Source organism: Athene cunicularia (assembly GCF_003259725.1).
Source record: "Athene cunicularia isolate RWA chromosome 6 unlocalized genomic scaffold, athCun1 chr6_part1, whole genome shotgun sequence".
In the NCBI taxonomy this organism is placed as follows: Eukaryota; Metazoa; Chordata; class Aves; order Strigiformes; family Strigidae; genus Athene; species Athene cunicularia.
The window spans coordinates 23,397,272-23,413,980 of NW_020799105.1; the positions used below are offsets into that span (position 1 = coordinate 23,397,272).

Below are 16,709 nucleotides of genomic sequence, written 5' to 3' on the forward strand. Positions count from 1 at the left end.
CCCCCCAAAACAAACGGTTAGTAATGATCTGGTCAGCTAACTTAGATGGGAAACCCATCTCCTTTGCCTATAGGGTTGTACCTGGAAAAAACTGCAAAGCTCCTACACCAGTGACAGGCCTTTGTAACAAATATTGACATTAAAATTAAGATTGCTCTTGCCTGAACAAATGGCCATGTCTATGCAACAAATTTAAGTACGTTCTAATTATTAAGTCAATGCCTGCCACTGGCTCCCCCAAATCACTGGTTTTTTTCCCTCTCAGGGAAGGGTAGGAAAACACACTGACAAACATCTCCTTCCCTTCCCTTCCCTAAAGAATCATTTTCTTGTCAATGTAGAAAAAGCCATGAGTCTAAAGCTGAGAATCTTCTATTCCTTGGTAATCAATAATTTCTCTCTCTCAAATAGCTTTATCTGTGTATCTAGTTACTCCCGAAAAATGCCAGTGGAGTACCAGACATTACACAAATGCATTACTATCGATGTATCTTTCAGTCACACTACTATCAATAGGTCAGATCCGTGCAATCTGATGGTGTTGAATATGAAACAAAAAAGGTCACAAGCAATTCATGCATGTTGCTCCTTAAAGATAAAAATGACATGAATTAATGTGAGAGAGTAGAGAAATGTGTGTGTTCTGGGAGCAGCCTGGAATGAACTTGGTATTTAAGAGGAGTTAATCGCTGTTTGCAGAGACTGTCCCCAGGTGCTCCTCCCCTCTTTCACACCAAGCTTTCCATGCTATTGCAGATAGGGAATAGCAGAAAATATTCCTCTATTTGATTCGAATTTATCTGTTGAAAGTAACAAAAACCGCCCAAGGAAATGCAAGTACTTCTTTCTGGGAACAGGTTCCTATTGCTCAGCCCAATGTAAACAAACTCTGACAGCGCTCATCGTTTTTCTTTAACTAGATCTAAAAATATTAAGATTGACGTTTATCATTGGGCTACTGGACATCTGTAACCTGATGAATAAAAATAGATATACAAAAGAATACACTGATAAGAAATTCAATATACTGAATATTATTTTAAGAAAAGTTATTGTATTTTGTTCTCCATGGCTGTCTCCTACTGGGAAAAAGAAATTAATGCAAATGAACTGTGATCTGTTTTTTTCGTTACAGTATAGAATTTTTAACCCACACAACTAGTCTTACACTCCACTCCAACACATACAGTTGTTAAAAAAAAAAATTCTAACAAAGTACAACAATCTGGTAAAAGGTTCAAATGTGTATTTTGGATATGAAGCCCAGAGACAACATCTTAGAATGTCAAGTCCCTCTGCTGTAAGCAAGGCTGAAAAGTTTTTTTATCTGTACCATGATATTTTTCCAACTGCATGGCCCACCGAGCCCTCTCCTCATTCCACCCTGCATCTGCCAGCTCATACTCCAGTCGGATGCAAGTGGTTTCAAAACCCTTTCAAAACCTTTATCCTTGGGTATTCCCATGAAAAAGAAGGGTATTCCAATTAAAGTCCGTTTGAGCTCTGTTCTTAATGAAGTCATCTTTCTCAGAAGCAGACCCCCATAGCCTTGACCACTGGAGACTCCACGCACAGCAGTGCCCATACCGAATAGTCCCAAGAAGGAAGACAAGAAAGAATTAGGGGAGCCTGGGGGGTTTGGAGGACTTGCTGAGTTAGGGAACAGCCCTGGCAAGGGAGCTGCAACAATTCAGCTCCCTGACCTTTAGCTGAATTTTTCTCAGAGACTGAAATTATTAACAGTCTGACCGAGTAACTTTCCATGGCATGGGAAACTGGTTTGTACGGAGACTTTGCTTTATACAAGAGAAAATGTCTGGGTATCCAGGGGATTAAGAATCCCAGTATGACTAAGACTGGAGGCTGTAATTGTACATGCCTACATGAGCTCATATTAACTCTGTGATGCAAGTGGGATTCGGAGGAGTATATCAGATGCATCAGTTCCATGCGGGGAGTTTAAGTTTGAAGCGGAACTCTGCTAACATGTTCTTATACCCACATGACCAAGCTAACCTGCTGTCTGTATCAGTGGCCTTATTTCCTGAGATGCTTTAATGCTCTTTAAAAGAAAAATCGTGAATGGCACAAGTCCCTGTGAAGATAACAGATGGATCTTTCAATAGATTTCTGATGAGGGTTTTGACCAAGGGAAACATCTGTGTCATTATATTGATAGAGAAATTTTGAAAGAGAGTTGAGGGCAGAGAGATATCGAATTAAGAGGCTAACGGAGCTGAAAAAGTTAATTTAAAAGACATAATTAAATCTAGCTCTAAAAATGTTTCTCCTCAGAGGAGGTAAAAGTAGTTTTCCCATTTGAGAAAGGGAGTAAGTGAGATGCTGAAGGAGACATGACATGTCCCCAGTGATGCAGGAGGCAATAGCAAAATGCTGAGTTAGTACTTGTAATTCAGCGGAAGAGCTGCAGGACATTGTAGAAAGGTGAATGGCTTTCCTGGGATATCACCTATTTTGGATAACCCAAGATCTCATGCTATTAGATTTTTTGAAAAAAAAAAAAAGTAAATTTCCATAGGAGAATAAGTTCTTTTTCTGCTTGAGCACGTCCTGTGCTAAGTGTACTGTCAGGAGGCAGGCTTACAGGGTAACACCAATTAATAAAATACACACAACGATACAAGAATTTGATGTTAGTGTCAAACACGGAGCTCTGCTTTGGGATGTAGACAGATATATATGTTTTGCAGATGCACAATTTAGAGCACAGAAGGAAGCTTCCATACCAGCCTGAAAAAAGAACGCAATTTCGACTTGTCAAGAGCATTCAGCACTTTGTAGGATGACATAAGGCCATATCAAAGTCAGTGTTAAATGATTTGTCTAAGTTCACCCAGCCATTTGCAGCATTGTTGCAGAATGAATCTAGTTACTGTTGCTCTCTACCTCCTGCTGCAAGAAACGAACATGACTGCAAATCAAGGATAAAATGAATCACAGAATGATTCCCTCATTATTCAGTTTGCCATTTCAGAAAAGAATAGATACAGATTGGTGCCGTATAAAATTCCTCCCAATCACATGCATTTTTTTTTTTTTTATTTTTTTTTTTCCCCCCCAAGTCTATCTCATAAACAGACCTCCCGGTTCTCAAACTCACCTTGGCCCCAGAGGGTGATGCACTGCTGCTCGTGGGTCTGGCATATGCCGTTGTAGCAGTAACCGTCCACCCTGTGGCACGCGTGCCCGTCGTGCAGGTACACGTTGGCTGGGCAGTGAGGGCTGGCTCCCGTGCAAAACTCTGGCAGATCACAGGAGTTGCTTGACTCTCTGCAAGAAATCCCCGCTGGTTTTAGCTGCAAAACAAACAAAACCCCTTTACTGCTGTAATTCCAATCAATAAGAGTTATGCAGCGGTATAACCCATGCAGCGCATGAACAGCTTTTTCCACTGGCTCTGCACCAGCTGACCGCAGAGGACAGTTTAAGGATTACACAGCTCTTTAAATACATTTATTTGACACAGGTTGAGAAGGGTTTGGCAGGAAGGAGGGCCAAACTGAAGTTGCAGCTGCAAACATGGCTCACATGGCTTGGGTCAGAAGGTAAATCCAGCTTTTCATTACGTTTTCAAGTAGGAACCAAAGTTTTCAGCATGCCTCCTGCAATCATGTCTGAACACAGAGGCACAGAAACAGTCTGAGCTGTACTGCAAAGGATGCTCTGCGGCACTGACCAGAAGTCAGAGCAGAAACATTTTCATCAATATGGCTATAAGCACACAGCAGCGACCAGGGCAGCCAGCCGAACACAGAATATTATATATTTTTTTTGTTATATTATGGCTCACCAAGCCACCAGCCCACCTGCCTCTGGATTCAGCTCCCTGACAGCTTCCTGGGATGGAGATGCATTTCCTGATGGAAACATCGCTCTGTCATGGTCAAGACCTTCTTCAACTTACTTATACAACTAGTTCATATAACTGTTCCTGTCCTGATTTCCCTGGATAACTGCATTTTCTCAGAGTTGAAGGCAACTCGTAGTTAATGGTGGAACAGGGCAATCTGAACAATCATTTATCGACAACAACCACAAAAGATGGGTGTGCTCTGAGAGCAGCGCTGATTTTTAACTGCATCACCACAGTGCCTTTGGTAAAAAGCAAAAAGACATGAAGATTGATTTTGCTAAAAAGCATTTGCTAGCTCTTTTGATAGCTTGCTGCTACTGAGCTTTTAGGCAGATGGTTGCCACAGACAATGGAAACTTGCTGAATGCTTTATTAGCCCATATGCAAGAGATGGTCTGAGAATTCAAGAAGGTGAATGCCTGCAGCAAGCTGGCTTTTTTTTTAGTACGTTAGGAGTCCACAGGAGTTGATGATCTGCCATTAAAAATATATATGCTGTTGACAGAATTAGTATCTTGAGTCTTCCCATAAAAAGAGGGTCCAGCATTTAACAACTGCTTGCCAGAGCACAACTGCATATAAGCAACAACTCCATATAAGCATGAAAAAACCCCAAAAGCCTACAAAAATTCATGAAAAAGATGTTTTGCATGAGCTGATGAAGTGGCTACAAATAGCACAGACACCATTAAAAAGTCTGTTGATCTGCTCCTGCAGGAAAGAACTGTGACAATCTGAGAATTTTTGGAATTGCTTACACGAAGTGCAAGTGTCTTAATGCTTAATGATACCAACTTGCTTATTCTCCATCCCTGCTTACTGCTCTTCAGTTGGGAAGATTGTGGAATTCTGCCCACCCCACACATAAAAAAAAAAAAAAAAAAAAAAGATTCCGTTGGTTCACCTGGCAGTCTTCACAGCAAAGTCCATGTGCACACACTGCTCCCGGTTTCAGAGTGCAGGTAGTGGCATTACAGCACCGGTTTGTACATTCCTAGATGGACGATAAATTTAGAGCAGACAACGTTCAGTCACAATGAGCTGTAAATTAAGAGGCTGCCTATAGCTCCGCCAAGAAAAGCTAGGCATGAAATAATGAATTATGCATGAAATTCTACAACTTGATCCAAAAAGTCTTGTCTGTCTTCAGATTCAACAAGCACGGTAATTGTAGTAAAACCAGAGAAGCCATTGAGGAAGGCTGGTTTATTCCAGCTATGGATCTAATCCCAAATATCACAAACAACTCATGTATGCTGAAACCGATCCTGATACAGTAGTACAGTGGTTTAAAAAAAAAAAAAAAAAAAAAAAAAAAAAAGAAGTCAGTGGAATGATTCCACCGCCTCCACTGAGGATCTAGGACCTGTGTTGCGGTTACTGAGCATCATGACTACAGCTCTCTACTTTGTGATAGTTGCTCACCAGACTTCTGTATCATGTGGAGACTGGTGGCTGCCACAAGGAGAGATGATGACGCTATTCCATGTAATCTCTTATCAGGGTAAACCAGTAATAGAGCTCTGAGAAACGAAATGAGTATGAATTGCATTCTCACTAACTGATACATCCCAATTTCACACTTACGGATTAGATGGTGGCATGTGTGGGCTTTCGCAAACTTTATCCTCAGTAGAACGAGCTAGTAAGAAGTTTCAGAAAATAATGGTTTTGTTTTTCCAAGATTATGCTCACAAGCTGCAAGTTACATCAGCTGTGCCGGAATCTCATCTCTCTAACAAAAATAGCAGCAGATAAAATTGCTCTTCAGCTGTGTTAAGTCAGTTCGACTTAACAAGGGATCACTAACAATATAGGGAACACAGGAAAAATAAGTGGGTTAGACTGATGTTCACAGCCTCTTGTTACTTTATTGGCTTTTGTAAAGCTTTCCAACTGCAAGATAGGGCTACCGATGCACTCACGAATAAACGGCAAAATGATTTTCAGCATTTCACTGCTTTCTTAGATAATATCTGGCTGAATATACAACGCTAACTGTGCTGCTCTGAAGTAGTGAAACAACTTGCTGCACCTATTTTTGATCATGCCGGAAGGCAGCAGGCTACGCAAATATTTCTGTGCAGCTGCTGTATTTAAGAAGTAACGTTCCTTTGCGCAGAAAACATTTTATAAATTCACCTCAATAGCAATCTGAGAAAAGCAGAGTGGGGGAAAGCAATGACAGCCCAATTAAGGTACTTCTGAAACAGTCAGCTCCTATACCCCATCATCTGGCCCTACACCAGCCAGCCGTGGAAAGCAATCGGCATGCCACAGGCAGGCTGGGATAAAGACACAGCTCTTTGCATGATGCTACCACAGCCTTTGAAATTTCCAATTGCTCGCTCACTTATTGCTCATTGTAGGGAATGAGTTTGGTAAATAGTTTTTGTGCCCGGGCTATTAAATTGTCAGGAATGGTTCGAACATAAACAGGCGAGCAAACAGAAAAGGCTCACAGGGCTTTTAGAGGCTGGAGGCTGCCACCTGAAACTACTGCTGTGTTGTAGTTTATTAGTAGTAGTTATTAATTAGTAACAACAGAAATGATGGGAGTTGGGTTTCTTGGTGTGCGTCTGGGCTCATCAGAGCATCTCAGACAGACTAACACGACAGCAATTCTAGCATCATCTACGTGGTGTTGGATACTGTAGACAGGACATCTTGTTTTCAAGCCCACTTTTCTAAGAACACAAGACAGACCACAGTGGGTCAGCCTATAACCCTTCTAGCCTTGTGTCCCCCTGGCAGCAGCCAGCAGAAAATGCTTAAGGACAAGAATATGAACACCCATACATGACACCTTCCCAGCCTCCTGGCTTTCCCTTGGCTCCGCGGACAATTTTATCCCCTCTAACCTCCAGTGGAAAGGAACTCACAAGCAATGGACACAGTCTGGAGAACAGCTCCTTCTGCTTGTTTCAAACCTGCCACTTTCTAACTTTATATGCACAGTTCTTGCTGGAGGGCAATTGCTCCCTACTCATCCTTTCCATTTCACTCGTGATTTTATCATCTTCTGTCACGTTTTCCTTCATTTTCTTCTTTTCCTGACACAGCCCCTCCAAAACTTTGAACCTCCTTACTGCTTTTCGTTCAACCTTTTTCATTCTGCTTTATCCTTCTTGAGATCTGGGAGGGGTAGCAAAAAGCTGCACATGCAGCTCCAGACGCAGGACGCTGCAGATTTATAGAGGCCTACTGGTGCTTTGTTTTGTTTTCCTATTTCTTCCCTAGTAATTTCTAACAGCCTATTTACCTTTTAGACCACTCTTGAGCGCAGAGCTGACATTTTCATGAGACTATTTATTGCAATATGAAGTCTTGTTCCTCTATGGTCAGAGTCAGCTCAGAGTCCATTATCTTATATGTGATGCTTGGAATGTGCATCACTCCACACTGAATCCCATTTGTCATCTTAATGCCCAGTCCAGCTGTCTCAGAAGGTTCCTCTGCAGTTCTTCACAGACAGCTTTCATCTTTGCCATCCTAACTAATATCATCAGCAAATTTAAGACTAGTGCTCTTCCCAGGCTGTTTATGAATATGCTGAATTGTGTGGTTGCCAGGACTCATCTCATGGATACATCGCAGCAGATCTCCTTCCACTGCATAAAATGGATTCTTTATAACGGGTTGTGTTTCCTAGCTTTTAACCCAAATTTTGCCCATGCAATATTCTCTCAATCTACAGCTTCTTAGTCTCCTAAAGAGGCTTTGTTGAAAGGCTTTGGTTCTAAAGCTTCTCTGGACTCTTAACAGGCTGCAATACCATCATTGCCCCTTTCCATCCACTTGCTAAGTCCTTCAGAGCACTGCAATAGGTTTGTAAGACAAGATTTCCTGGCACAAAAGCTGTGTTGACTTGTCCCTGGCGTGTCACAGCTGTTCAGGCACTAGCTCTTAATTACATTTGGAAGTAATTTGTCTGACTTCTGATTTACCAATTTGTAGTTTTCTGATTCCCCTTGCAGCCTGTTATAAAATTAGCCACATTTGTCACCTTTCAGTTCTCAGGGACCAATGATTTTTATTTTTTTTTCCTTCTTCCTTTCTATGTGTAACCTACATTAACCCTCCTTCCAGACACTGTAGCACACCAGACATTTTCGGTAATATAATTCAAAATTAAGTTGGATCTTAATAGGGAATATAATCCTTGGTCTGGTCTTACACTCTTGGCCTGGTGGTGAGCATGCTGGCATCCATTATACTCAAGAATATGATGAGCCCCTGATGCACATGAGACCACAGTGTGGATGGAGATGGTCAGAGTCCCTACAGCATCAGCATTTCCAGGGATGTCCAAAGGGTTGGAGGTGTGCTACAGTCACAGCTCTTCACCCTTCCTGAATCCATTGCTGTCCAACTGCTGAGGTATGTCAGTGAGCACAGACCTCAACATGGGGCTAAGATTTTACTTAAAGGAGAAATATCTCTACCAACCACCTACATGTACCTATTAGACTGGCGTATAACAGTCTAGCATATGTTATTGTACAGCTTTCCATGCCATAAAATACTGCAGCACTGTTGACAAAACTCAGCTGGTACAAATGACTGGCCAGTGAATTATTTCAGTGAATTGGGCCCAAGCTGCAGTTGTCCAATATAATTAAAAAGGAAAGACAAGAAAGAAGAGCCAAATCAAGTCAGTGTTTGTTGACATTAAGTGGCTTTGACTTGAAAAGGTATCACTAACATTCAAAAGTGAAAATGAGAAAGATAACCAGGTTAGAAAGACATTTGCAAGCTGCTTGCACTCTATTGACTTTAAACAAGAAGATAAGCCTGCTTCCTCCAACCTCGTTACCCTGAAGAATGAGTGAACTGTCAGGAAATCCTTATGGCTTGTGTAAATCCAATACACTGTATAGACAGGATACAGCAGTATCTCGCTGTTTTAACTGCCCCGATCTATTTTGTCTGTAAAATTATATTTATCACAGGAAACGAATCCCTCATCTGCCGATGTATTTAATTCAGATATTCTGAAAGAAGGTCAATACAGCCCGTGAGCATGGGATGCCAAAGTGATAAGGATGTCAGCTCGGATATTATTTGACCCCCAGGTTTTGCCCATTTCCTACTGATCTGAGCAGACCTCTGACATGTTTGCTAAACTAAATGGAACAATCTTTTTTTTTTTTTTTTTTTTTTTTTTTTTTGAGAAGAAGTAAAGGCTATTTCTGTTAGTAAGGTAATTGTCTAGTGACAAAGAAAAACCTCATTGGGAAGGAGGGAAAGGTCTTGTACCTAAAATCTGAAACTGTCTGCAATGAAGAAATACCTAGACACTGTTAATATTTATATAAATATTTATTAATATATGAGTGGCTTCTCATATTCTCACCTTCAATTCACGCATGGTACCTTGAGAAATCTGAGCAATGTTCACAGATTTATTTCGAGTTTAGCTTATTGTCTAGTACTTAAAGGACTTTCTGTTGTTAGAAACATGACAGATAGTCACGGTTAGTCTGTTGGACAAGCCAGGAAAGAGTTTGTTCTCTAATGGTGAATCGAGTCTATTCTTAACTAAGGCCCTGCCTGAACTTAACAACTCAAATTCAAATCAGGCAGAAACTCCCTGTACTTCTGAGGGCTCTGAAGTTTAAGCTAATAAGATAGAAGCAGGGAGAGTTTTGCTTTACATGAAATAGCATTAAACATGCCAAAGCAATTCTGCACTGTTAAAAACCTGCACAGGAGGTGAGCAGTAATTCTCAGACGGTCTCTTACATCAGGCTCCCCGCAGTCGCACTCCTCTCCATCTTCCACATAGCCATTCCCACACTTCTGACCACCAAAGGACTCCTTGACTTCAGGCAAGTTGAACAGACACATTCCCACTCCTTTTTCCAGGCTATTTTCCAGGTCCTTTCTACTGCAGCTACTGAATACCATGGGAAATGGATAGCTAGAAGAAAAACACACAGAGGCAAAAAGAAAGGTAGTATTATCAGATGAAAACATCCCTCTCCTGTCACGCTGGTGACCTTTTAGCACATCTGTGCACAAACAAGAAGATTGTGTGCATTTTTTTAAAAACTCTTTAACATAGAATGGAAATACAGCAAGTCAATGTAAAATTAAGCGCCAAACATTTACAATAATTTCTGACTATGAGTAAGGGCATTTCCATCTTTTTCACTTAAATTTGTAGCTGCCGTTAAGGATTGGAAGTGTTCACATTTGGAATTCCTTCTACCTCTTACACATATGTAGTTACAGAGCAAATTTTTATCATGATCCTAAAGAAATTCCGGGCTTGCTAGGAGGATTCCTGCATTTACAGGACCGCAAAACATCCTAATCCTTCTTGGAAAATTTAGCTTCAACTGGCAGATTCATTTATCTTGCTCTGCAGTATGGCAAACTTCCTGCTCTTTTTGGGGAAAAAAAAAAAAAAAAAAAAAAAAAAAAAAAAAAAAAAAAAAAAAGAGAAAAACACCAGGTTACTTGGTAAGAGCCTACTTCCGCAATTCATCAAAGTCAAGCTTGGGAACTGCATGATTAAAGCAAATACAGTTCTTATATGAAATCAGGATGACTGTACAGACACTACTGAAAATACCTGGATTTTGAATTCCCACTGCTGAGAGCAGGATTTGGCCCTGCCCTGCAGGCACATAGCGTCTTTGATTTCCTTTCCAAAACACAAGGACAACGTTAGCAAAATGATCCAGTGTAGTACAAATATCACCAGATAACCTGTGGTTTTCTGCTGGAGGACTTAATTCCATTTTTACTAATGAATACTTTCAGTTTGACCCACAGAGAGGTCACCTGGATCTGGCCATCAGAATCGCGTCCTAAAATCTCTCGTGCCCTCTCCACACTGAGATGTGCACGTGGGTACACTGGATCTGTATCAAAACCGAGTCATAAAACAACATCTCCCCTGAGACTTGGTACCTTCGTCACTGCTGCTCCATGGTCCAGCAGTAATTCAACATTATGGCAGCACAGGGAGCCAACCTGATAATGACTGGGCTTTATTCACGAAATGCCTTGTATCACTCCTGTTATTAGGGCATAATCTTTACAGACAAGCAAGGTAATGGATGGATGTTCTGCAGTGCTGAACTTCAGACTTCGATTAATCTACTGTTGTTTCTCATATCCTGAAATGAAAAGCTTGCTTTGTGAATGATGATGCCTATAGGCATCAGAAAGGGATCATTTCTATTTAAAAAAAAAATAAAAATTTGACGGTTATAAATGCAATAGGGCTTCCTATGCTGACATAAGGAGGTTAATTAGTATCTTCTAGAAAGGTTATGGGTACCTCACAGAACAGAATTTATTTTGTGCCTATTTAAAATTACCTCTTTTACCGATTCTTTTGCAATAAAACAGCCAGCTCATTGGAAAAGAACATAAACATGACTGAAGAAGAAAATAATTTTTCTGTATCACCACAGGGCTTGTCTGGTTAAACTAATCAGTTCTGTGATTCACTGACATATGACTTCAGAAAGTTAATAGGCATCTCCACTTAAAAAGCTGATTTCTGGAAAACATCAATGTTTAGGCAAAATGACAGAGTCTAGGATAAATAAAGAGATTTCAGAATAGCATGAGGTAGGAGTCAGGCTTCTAGCTGCAGCTCTGGCCCCAAGGGAAGACAGGGAAGGTATCAGAGTAATGGAACAGAAAATAAAGGCACTTGGGAAACCTCCTACTGTCCATTTTACATTGAGCAGTTGGAGATGTTCTTAAAAGGACACCCCAAACTCCTGTCCTGCTCTTAGTTTGATTGGCAAGAAAACCCCCACGAAACTCCGCGTACGTGTCTCTGACCAAGCAGATGGATGTACACAACTATAAACCACTAGAAAATAATCAGGAAGCCCTGAGACATCTGACTGATCCTGCACAAGGGATGAGTGCTTGATCAGACATGATTCTCCTTTCAAACGATGAATAAATGAACACTGCATCACCCAGGCAAGACCCTTCACGTCAGTGACACCGGTTTACTTTGATATCCACTGAGGCAGGGTGACGTGCAGACCTTACACAGGCTGAAATCAATACAGGAACACAAATAACGCGTTTTTCCCTGGCCCAGATGTCTCAGCCACCCACAGATCATGAGAATAGCTCACCAGTCAAAACTGCCAATATTTTAGGGCCATTCCTTTGTATCCATGAATGCTCAGGGTCATTTGCATGAATGCGAGATGTGTCTGTCCGTCACTGGGAGAACAGAATCCTTACTTTGTACCAGAGGTGAAATAATGTCATTGTTAATGAATGAGGTTTCTGTTTCCCCCCTCAGAGGAACTTCAAGCTGTTTCCTATTTGGAACTAAGAGATCCATTCATCTTCTGGCTTTTCCTGCTCTTGACACTGATTTCCTCAGCTGACATCCGTGCAGCACATGTTATATGATGAAATTTTCTGAAAATACTTTTTCTTTACCAAGTAAGCCCAAAATAAAGCAATACAAAACCAGAGATGAACCCAACAAGTGGAAACAGAGAGCAACTGAAGGGTAACCACACCATGCAAGAGAGGATCCCACATCAATTGATGCCAGTTAGCATTTCATTGGAGACATAATTGATCTTTAATACCATGATAATCTGACACACAACCATTCTTCATTTTTTTTGGGAAAAAAAAATAAAATCCCATGTAACAGCCACAGCATTTGATCATTGTGATTTTAGGCTACATTTTTGGCTGTCTTTGCAATTTTAAAGCTCTTTCATCAGAAGCATGAAATCCCTGGCAGATGGGAAGGGAAGCTATAGATATCAGATGTCAGCAGCATTAGGAATCATGTGTAAGTGAATCTGGAGCTTGTGAAAAATGACGGAGTAATGGTCATGTGAAAGAAACTTGTCCCCTGAACAACTGCATCAATCTTCCTCATACTACCCTGCTAAGAGGCTTCAGAACTCACCTTTGGGTGGGAAAAGGTAATGGAATCTCCACAATAAAGTCAGTCCTTGACCTGTCTCCAAGATTTCAGTAACAGGCTAAACAGGGATATTTGTTCTTTCTATGGTAGCTCAGACACTTACCCTATTGGAAAAAGCCTCAGATACCAACTCATATAGGCACTGGAGAACCTTCCAGAGGTAAAAAAAATAATTAGGAATCAGTATTTTCCATTATCCTTCATTTTTTTTTTTTTTTTTTTTTTTTTTTTTTTTAACAGATGCTTATTCTTCTGCGGTTGGTAAGAGAAAGGAAACTTCAGTCCAACCTAATTCCTATTCTAAGATGCTGAATAGCCCACACATTTTCTGCACTGAATCTGTAAATTTAATACACAATGGACTATTCTGTCACACCATTCCGGCTGCGAGTACAAGTCTACAGAACTCAAATTGTGCCCGGCACTATATCAGTCTGTTCAGTAAGTTTACAGCAAGGAAAATAATTTCAGAGCCTTTCTACCCCTCCTGAATCCACAGCATCCCTCAGTGTCTTCTTGGTGCTTAAAAGATGTACTTAATCTCGAGCCACGAATATCCTAGTTCCCAGCAAAAATAGCTTTGACTGCTCCTGCAAATGAGAGCTTCACAATAGTAAGAGGATGCCTGGTAACTGATGTCTTTAGAAACAGAGTCTGGTCGTGTCCCATTCATTTATATTTCAAGCACTCAGGCCATTCAGATGCCCGTTTCCTTTATGTAGTTTTGCATTTAGCCTGTATTAGATGGCTCCTGTCATTAACTAAGTGAAGTGGCATCATCACTGTGTCAAGTTCCTTTCAAGAGTAGAGGGTTCTTTGTACTAGCACTGCGTTGCCCAGCATAGGCTTTTTTTGCATGAACTATAAAAGTTCATCTCCATCACCTCCATTTCAGAGGCATTCCCCCTCCTAACGGGTTGAATAACAAGCGAGTACAAGCACAGAAACAGAAAAGTCACTGTCCCAGAAAATTATAGTCTTCAGGGATCAGACAGCCAAAGAATTTAGGAGAAACTGAGTGGCTAGTGATTCGTGCAGGGTAATACAGCACATCAGATACAGACCTAGGAGCAATACCACCACTGCGGCTGGTGTGCCATGTTCGCCGTTGCTGTCCTTCCCACCGCTCCAGGAAAATTCCTGGAGAGGCACTGACGTGGGCTGCAGGAGGCCTCTGCTCCGCTCCAAACCCTACCACTGCATTGCAGCAATACCTTGGGAAAGCCGTCTGGAATGAGGCTCCCTTGGTTCCTACAAACCATGTCTATCTACGTCTTCAGGCATTTAAATATTTAATACCTTGGATCTAACCTGCTCCATGTTCCTCCATCATAAAACACGACATATTGTGCCGTTTCTCGAGAAGCATCACTGAAGCGGTAACACCACCAACGCTCCTGGCAATTCTCTGCACTGCACAGGAGGAAAAACTGCAGGTTCACAATACCTTCAAAACTAACATTCTGATTATTACCATTATCACTATCCAATATCAGGGTTTTTTTTTTTTCCTTATTCAAGAACTGTAGGACTTTTATAAAATAACTGCCTTGCTCTCTCCGAAATGTTGGTATATACACACACGTATTATACGTATATATAAATTATATATCTATTTATAGGGTTCATTTATTCCAGTTCATCTTGCCGCCTGATTATTCAGCATTATGACAATGTTTATACAGAGCCTTTTACCAAAAGGCCCTGAAGTGTTTTACAATTATTCACTCAATTAAAACGCACAACAGCCCCAAAGAGCTCTATTAAGTACCACCATGCCTTCCTCCCTGAGGTAATATGATAATTGGAGATTATATTAAATTTAAAAGGGCATTTTGATTTTTCTGGAGCATACTTATTGAAACAACTGTTGACTAGATAATTTCCAAAGGTGCAATAAACTGGGACCGGGTTTTGTCCAGAATGCTTGAAAAATGAAGCCTGAGAGGCCAGATTTGGGAAGAGCTAAGGCACCAGCCGTGCTTTTTAGGAGCAGGAGGGTCCTCAAAGACAAGAGGCGTGCCGAGTCCCAGCCCTCTGCATCAGAAATGTCACATCAATCACCTGAATTTCAAACACTTTCAATGACAACACCTTATCTGAACTGAATATCACAGTGTGTGTCTCTGTCTGTCTCGCTGCTAGGACCCTTTGACATTCACAAATATGAACACTTACTCCCCTTACTTTCCAATATTCTCGATTTTTGGCTGCACAGTGGCTCACTTACAACCGGAGAGGAGGAGAACAACTCATATCTTTTAATTGGAGGCAGATGTGAGTTTGAGTTCCCTCTTGTTCAGACTCTACAGAATGACTTACACACAAACGTGTAGGTTTTCTGTTGCATATTCCAGTCTTACATAAAGAACCTAAAACCAGGCGGTTTTTAAACAAAACATAGAGATAAGGTTGCTTTTTAAAATTCAGGTATAAGTGATTTTTCCATGAAAAAAAAAATGTCAGCAGTAGAGAGAGTAACGCAAGAATAAACCTCTAGTAGCAGCTCAAGCGACACGAATGTTCCTAGACCCAGTGAGGAGTTGCTTTCAAGGAACTATGACAATTTTCCAGCCTCCCCTATCTCCTGGTCTGATTGACATAATTTTTTCTCACTAAAAAGCATCCCCCTTAGTTTTTAACCTTCTAAACATTATTATTGCTCTCCAACAACTTCTTGTGGTCTCCTGAGAGATATGAGCCTACCCGAATAAAACTGAATTTGCTATTAGATGACATTTTTTGACACTTCAGCTATTCTGTACAGCGTGTATGTTAATGAATTAGTAAGCATAAAGAACCTCACAGAATTAGCTATCAAGCAGGAGATAAAATCCAGTTTTCTTTGATATTGAAAATACTACAGATTCCTTCGTGTATCGGGTTCTGTCATTACACATTATTTCACAGGCCTCATGTTTTAATACCAATTGTTTAAAACTAGACAAGTGTGATAACGTGGAAGGGCTTTTTAATGTACTATTTAAACACTGTCTTCATTTCTAAGTATTTTTGAGGGAGAAAGACACAAAAGCAGTTTTAAAGTAGATCCCACAAGCACAATAAAGTAAAGGGAGAGTCTAAAGTTATCTGCAGATTCCCTCCCACCCAAAGCTTTTGCAAATGGTAAAGAGCCAGGACAAGGGGAGGAGTGGGTAAACTGGAGGATTCTTTGGGCCCCTGGAAGATGTGCAGGCCCTTGCAAGCAGCACACGATAGAGCTTTGTACAAGATATCAGTCCCAGAAGTGATCTGGCACAGCTTTTTCGGCAGTGTTGGAAGTATTTAGCTAAAAATGTAGAGTGGTTTTATATATATATATATATATAAAGTATTGAAATGGGAAGTTTGCTTCAAAAGGCACTAGATGTCTGACAACTCATACTTATTTTTCTAGCCTATTTTTCACTCTCTTGCTCCTCTTTTATAGCTTTAATCCCTAGAGCATCAATAAAGTAGAGCACGGAATTGGGCCATGTAGTTATACATGACATCAAAGCTCTTGGCGTCTGAGTTCATGGTCAGTGATTTAAAAACAAGACTAGATTTCTCTTAGTGCTTCTGTGATGTTCACTAGATAGTAGTTTTTACACTTCCAATAAATGTGAATATGTCACACTAGTGGTTCATTTAATTGATGTGTAGCGGCAATGGCTTGTTGTGCTACAATGAAATTTCCAGGGTTATTGAAAAGAAAGTCTTTCCAAGGCAACGCTTAAACTTCACACACAAATGCTTGAGGTTCATTTTAATTTGGCCTGGGGATAGTGCAGATTCTCAGAATGCATTCAAATAATCTCACTTCAGGTGCCTAGCCTGGATTGTCATAGCCCCATCTGAGACGACCTCTCCCATTAAACCGAAGGTGAAGATTTAACTACCCGAAATATTCAAAAA

General features: G+C 40.8%; 1 protein-coding gene across 1 annotated transcript in view; it reads right to left on the reverse strand.

The window, feature by feature from the left end:
* ADAM12 (ADAM metallopeptidase domain 12) overlaps nt 1-16,709 on the reverse strand; it is a 171,759-nt gene that overhangs the window by 21,888 nt on the left and 133,162 nt on the right. The window contains exons 12-14 of the mRNA XM_026851654.1: nt 9,620-9,797; nt 4,779-4,868; nt 3,122-3,317 (exon numbers count right to left, since the gene is read on the reverse strand). Of these exons, the coding sequence (XP_026707455.1) occupies nt 3,122-3,317; nt 4,779-4,868; nt 9,620-9,797 (464 nt within the window). The remainder of the gene's footprint in view (nt 1-3,121; nt 3,318-4,778; nt 4,869-9,619; nt 9,798-16,709) is intronic.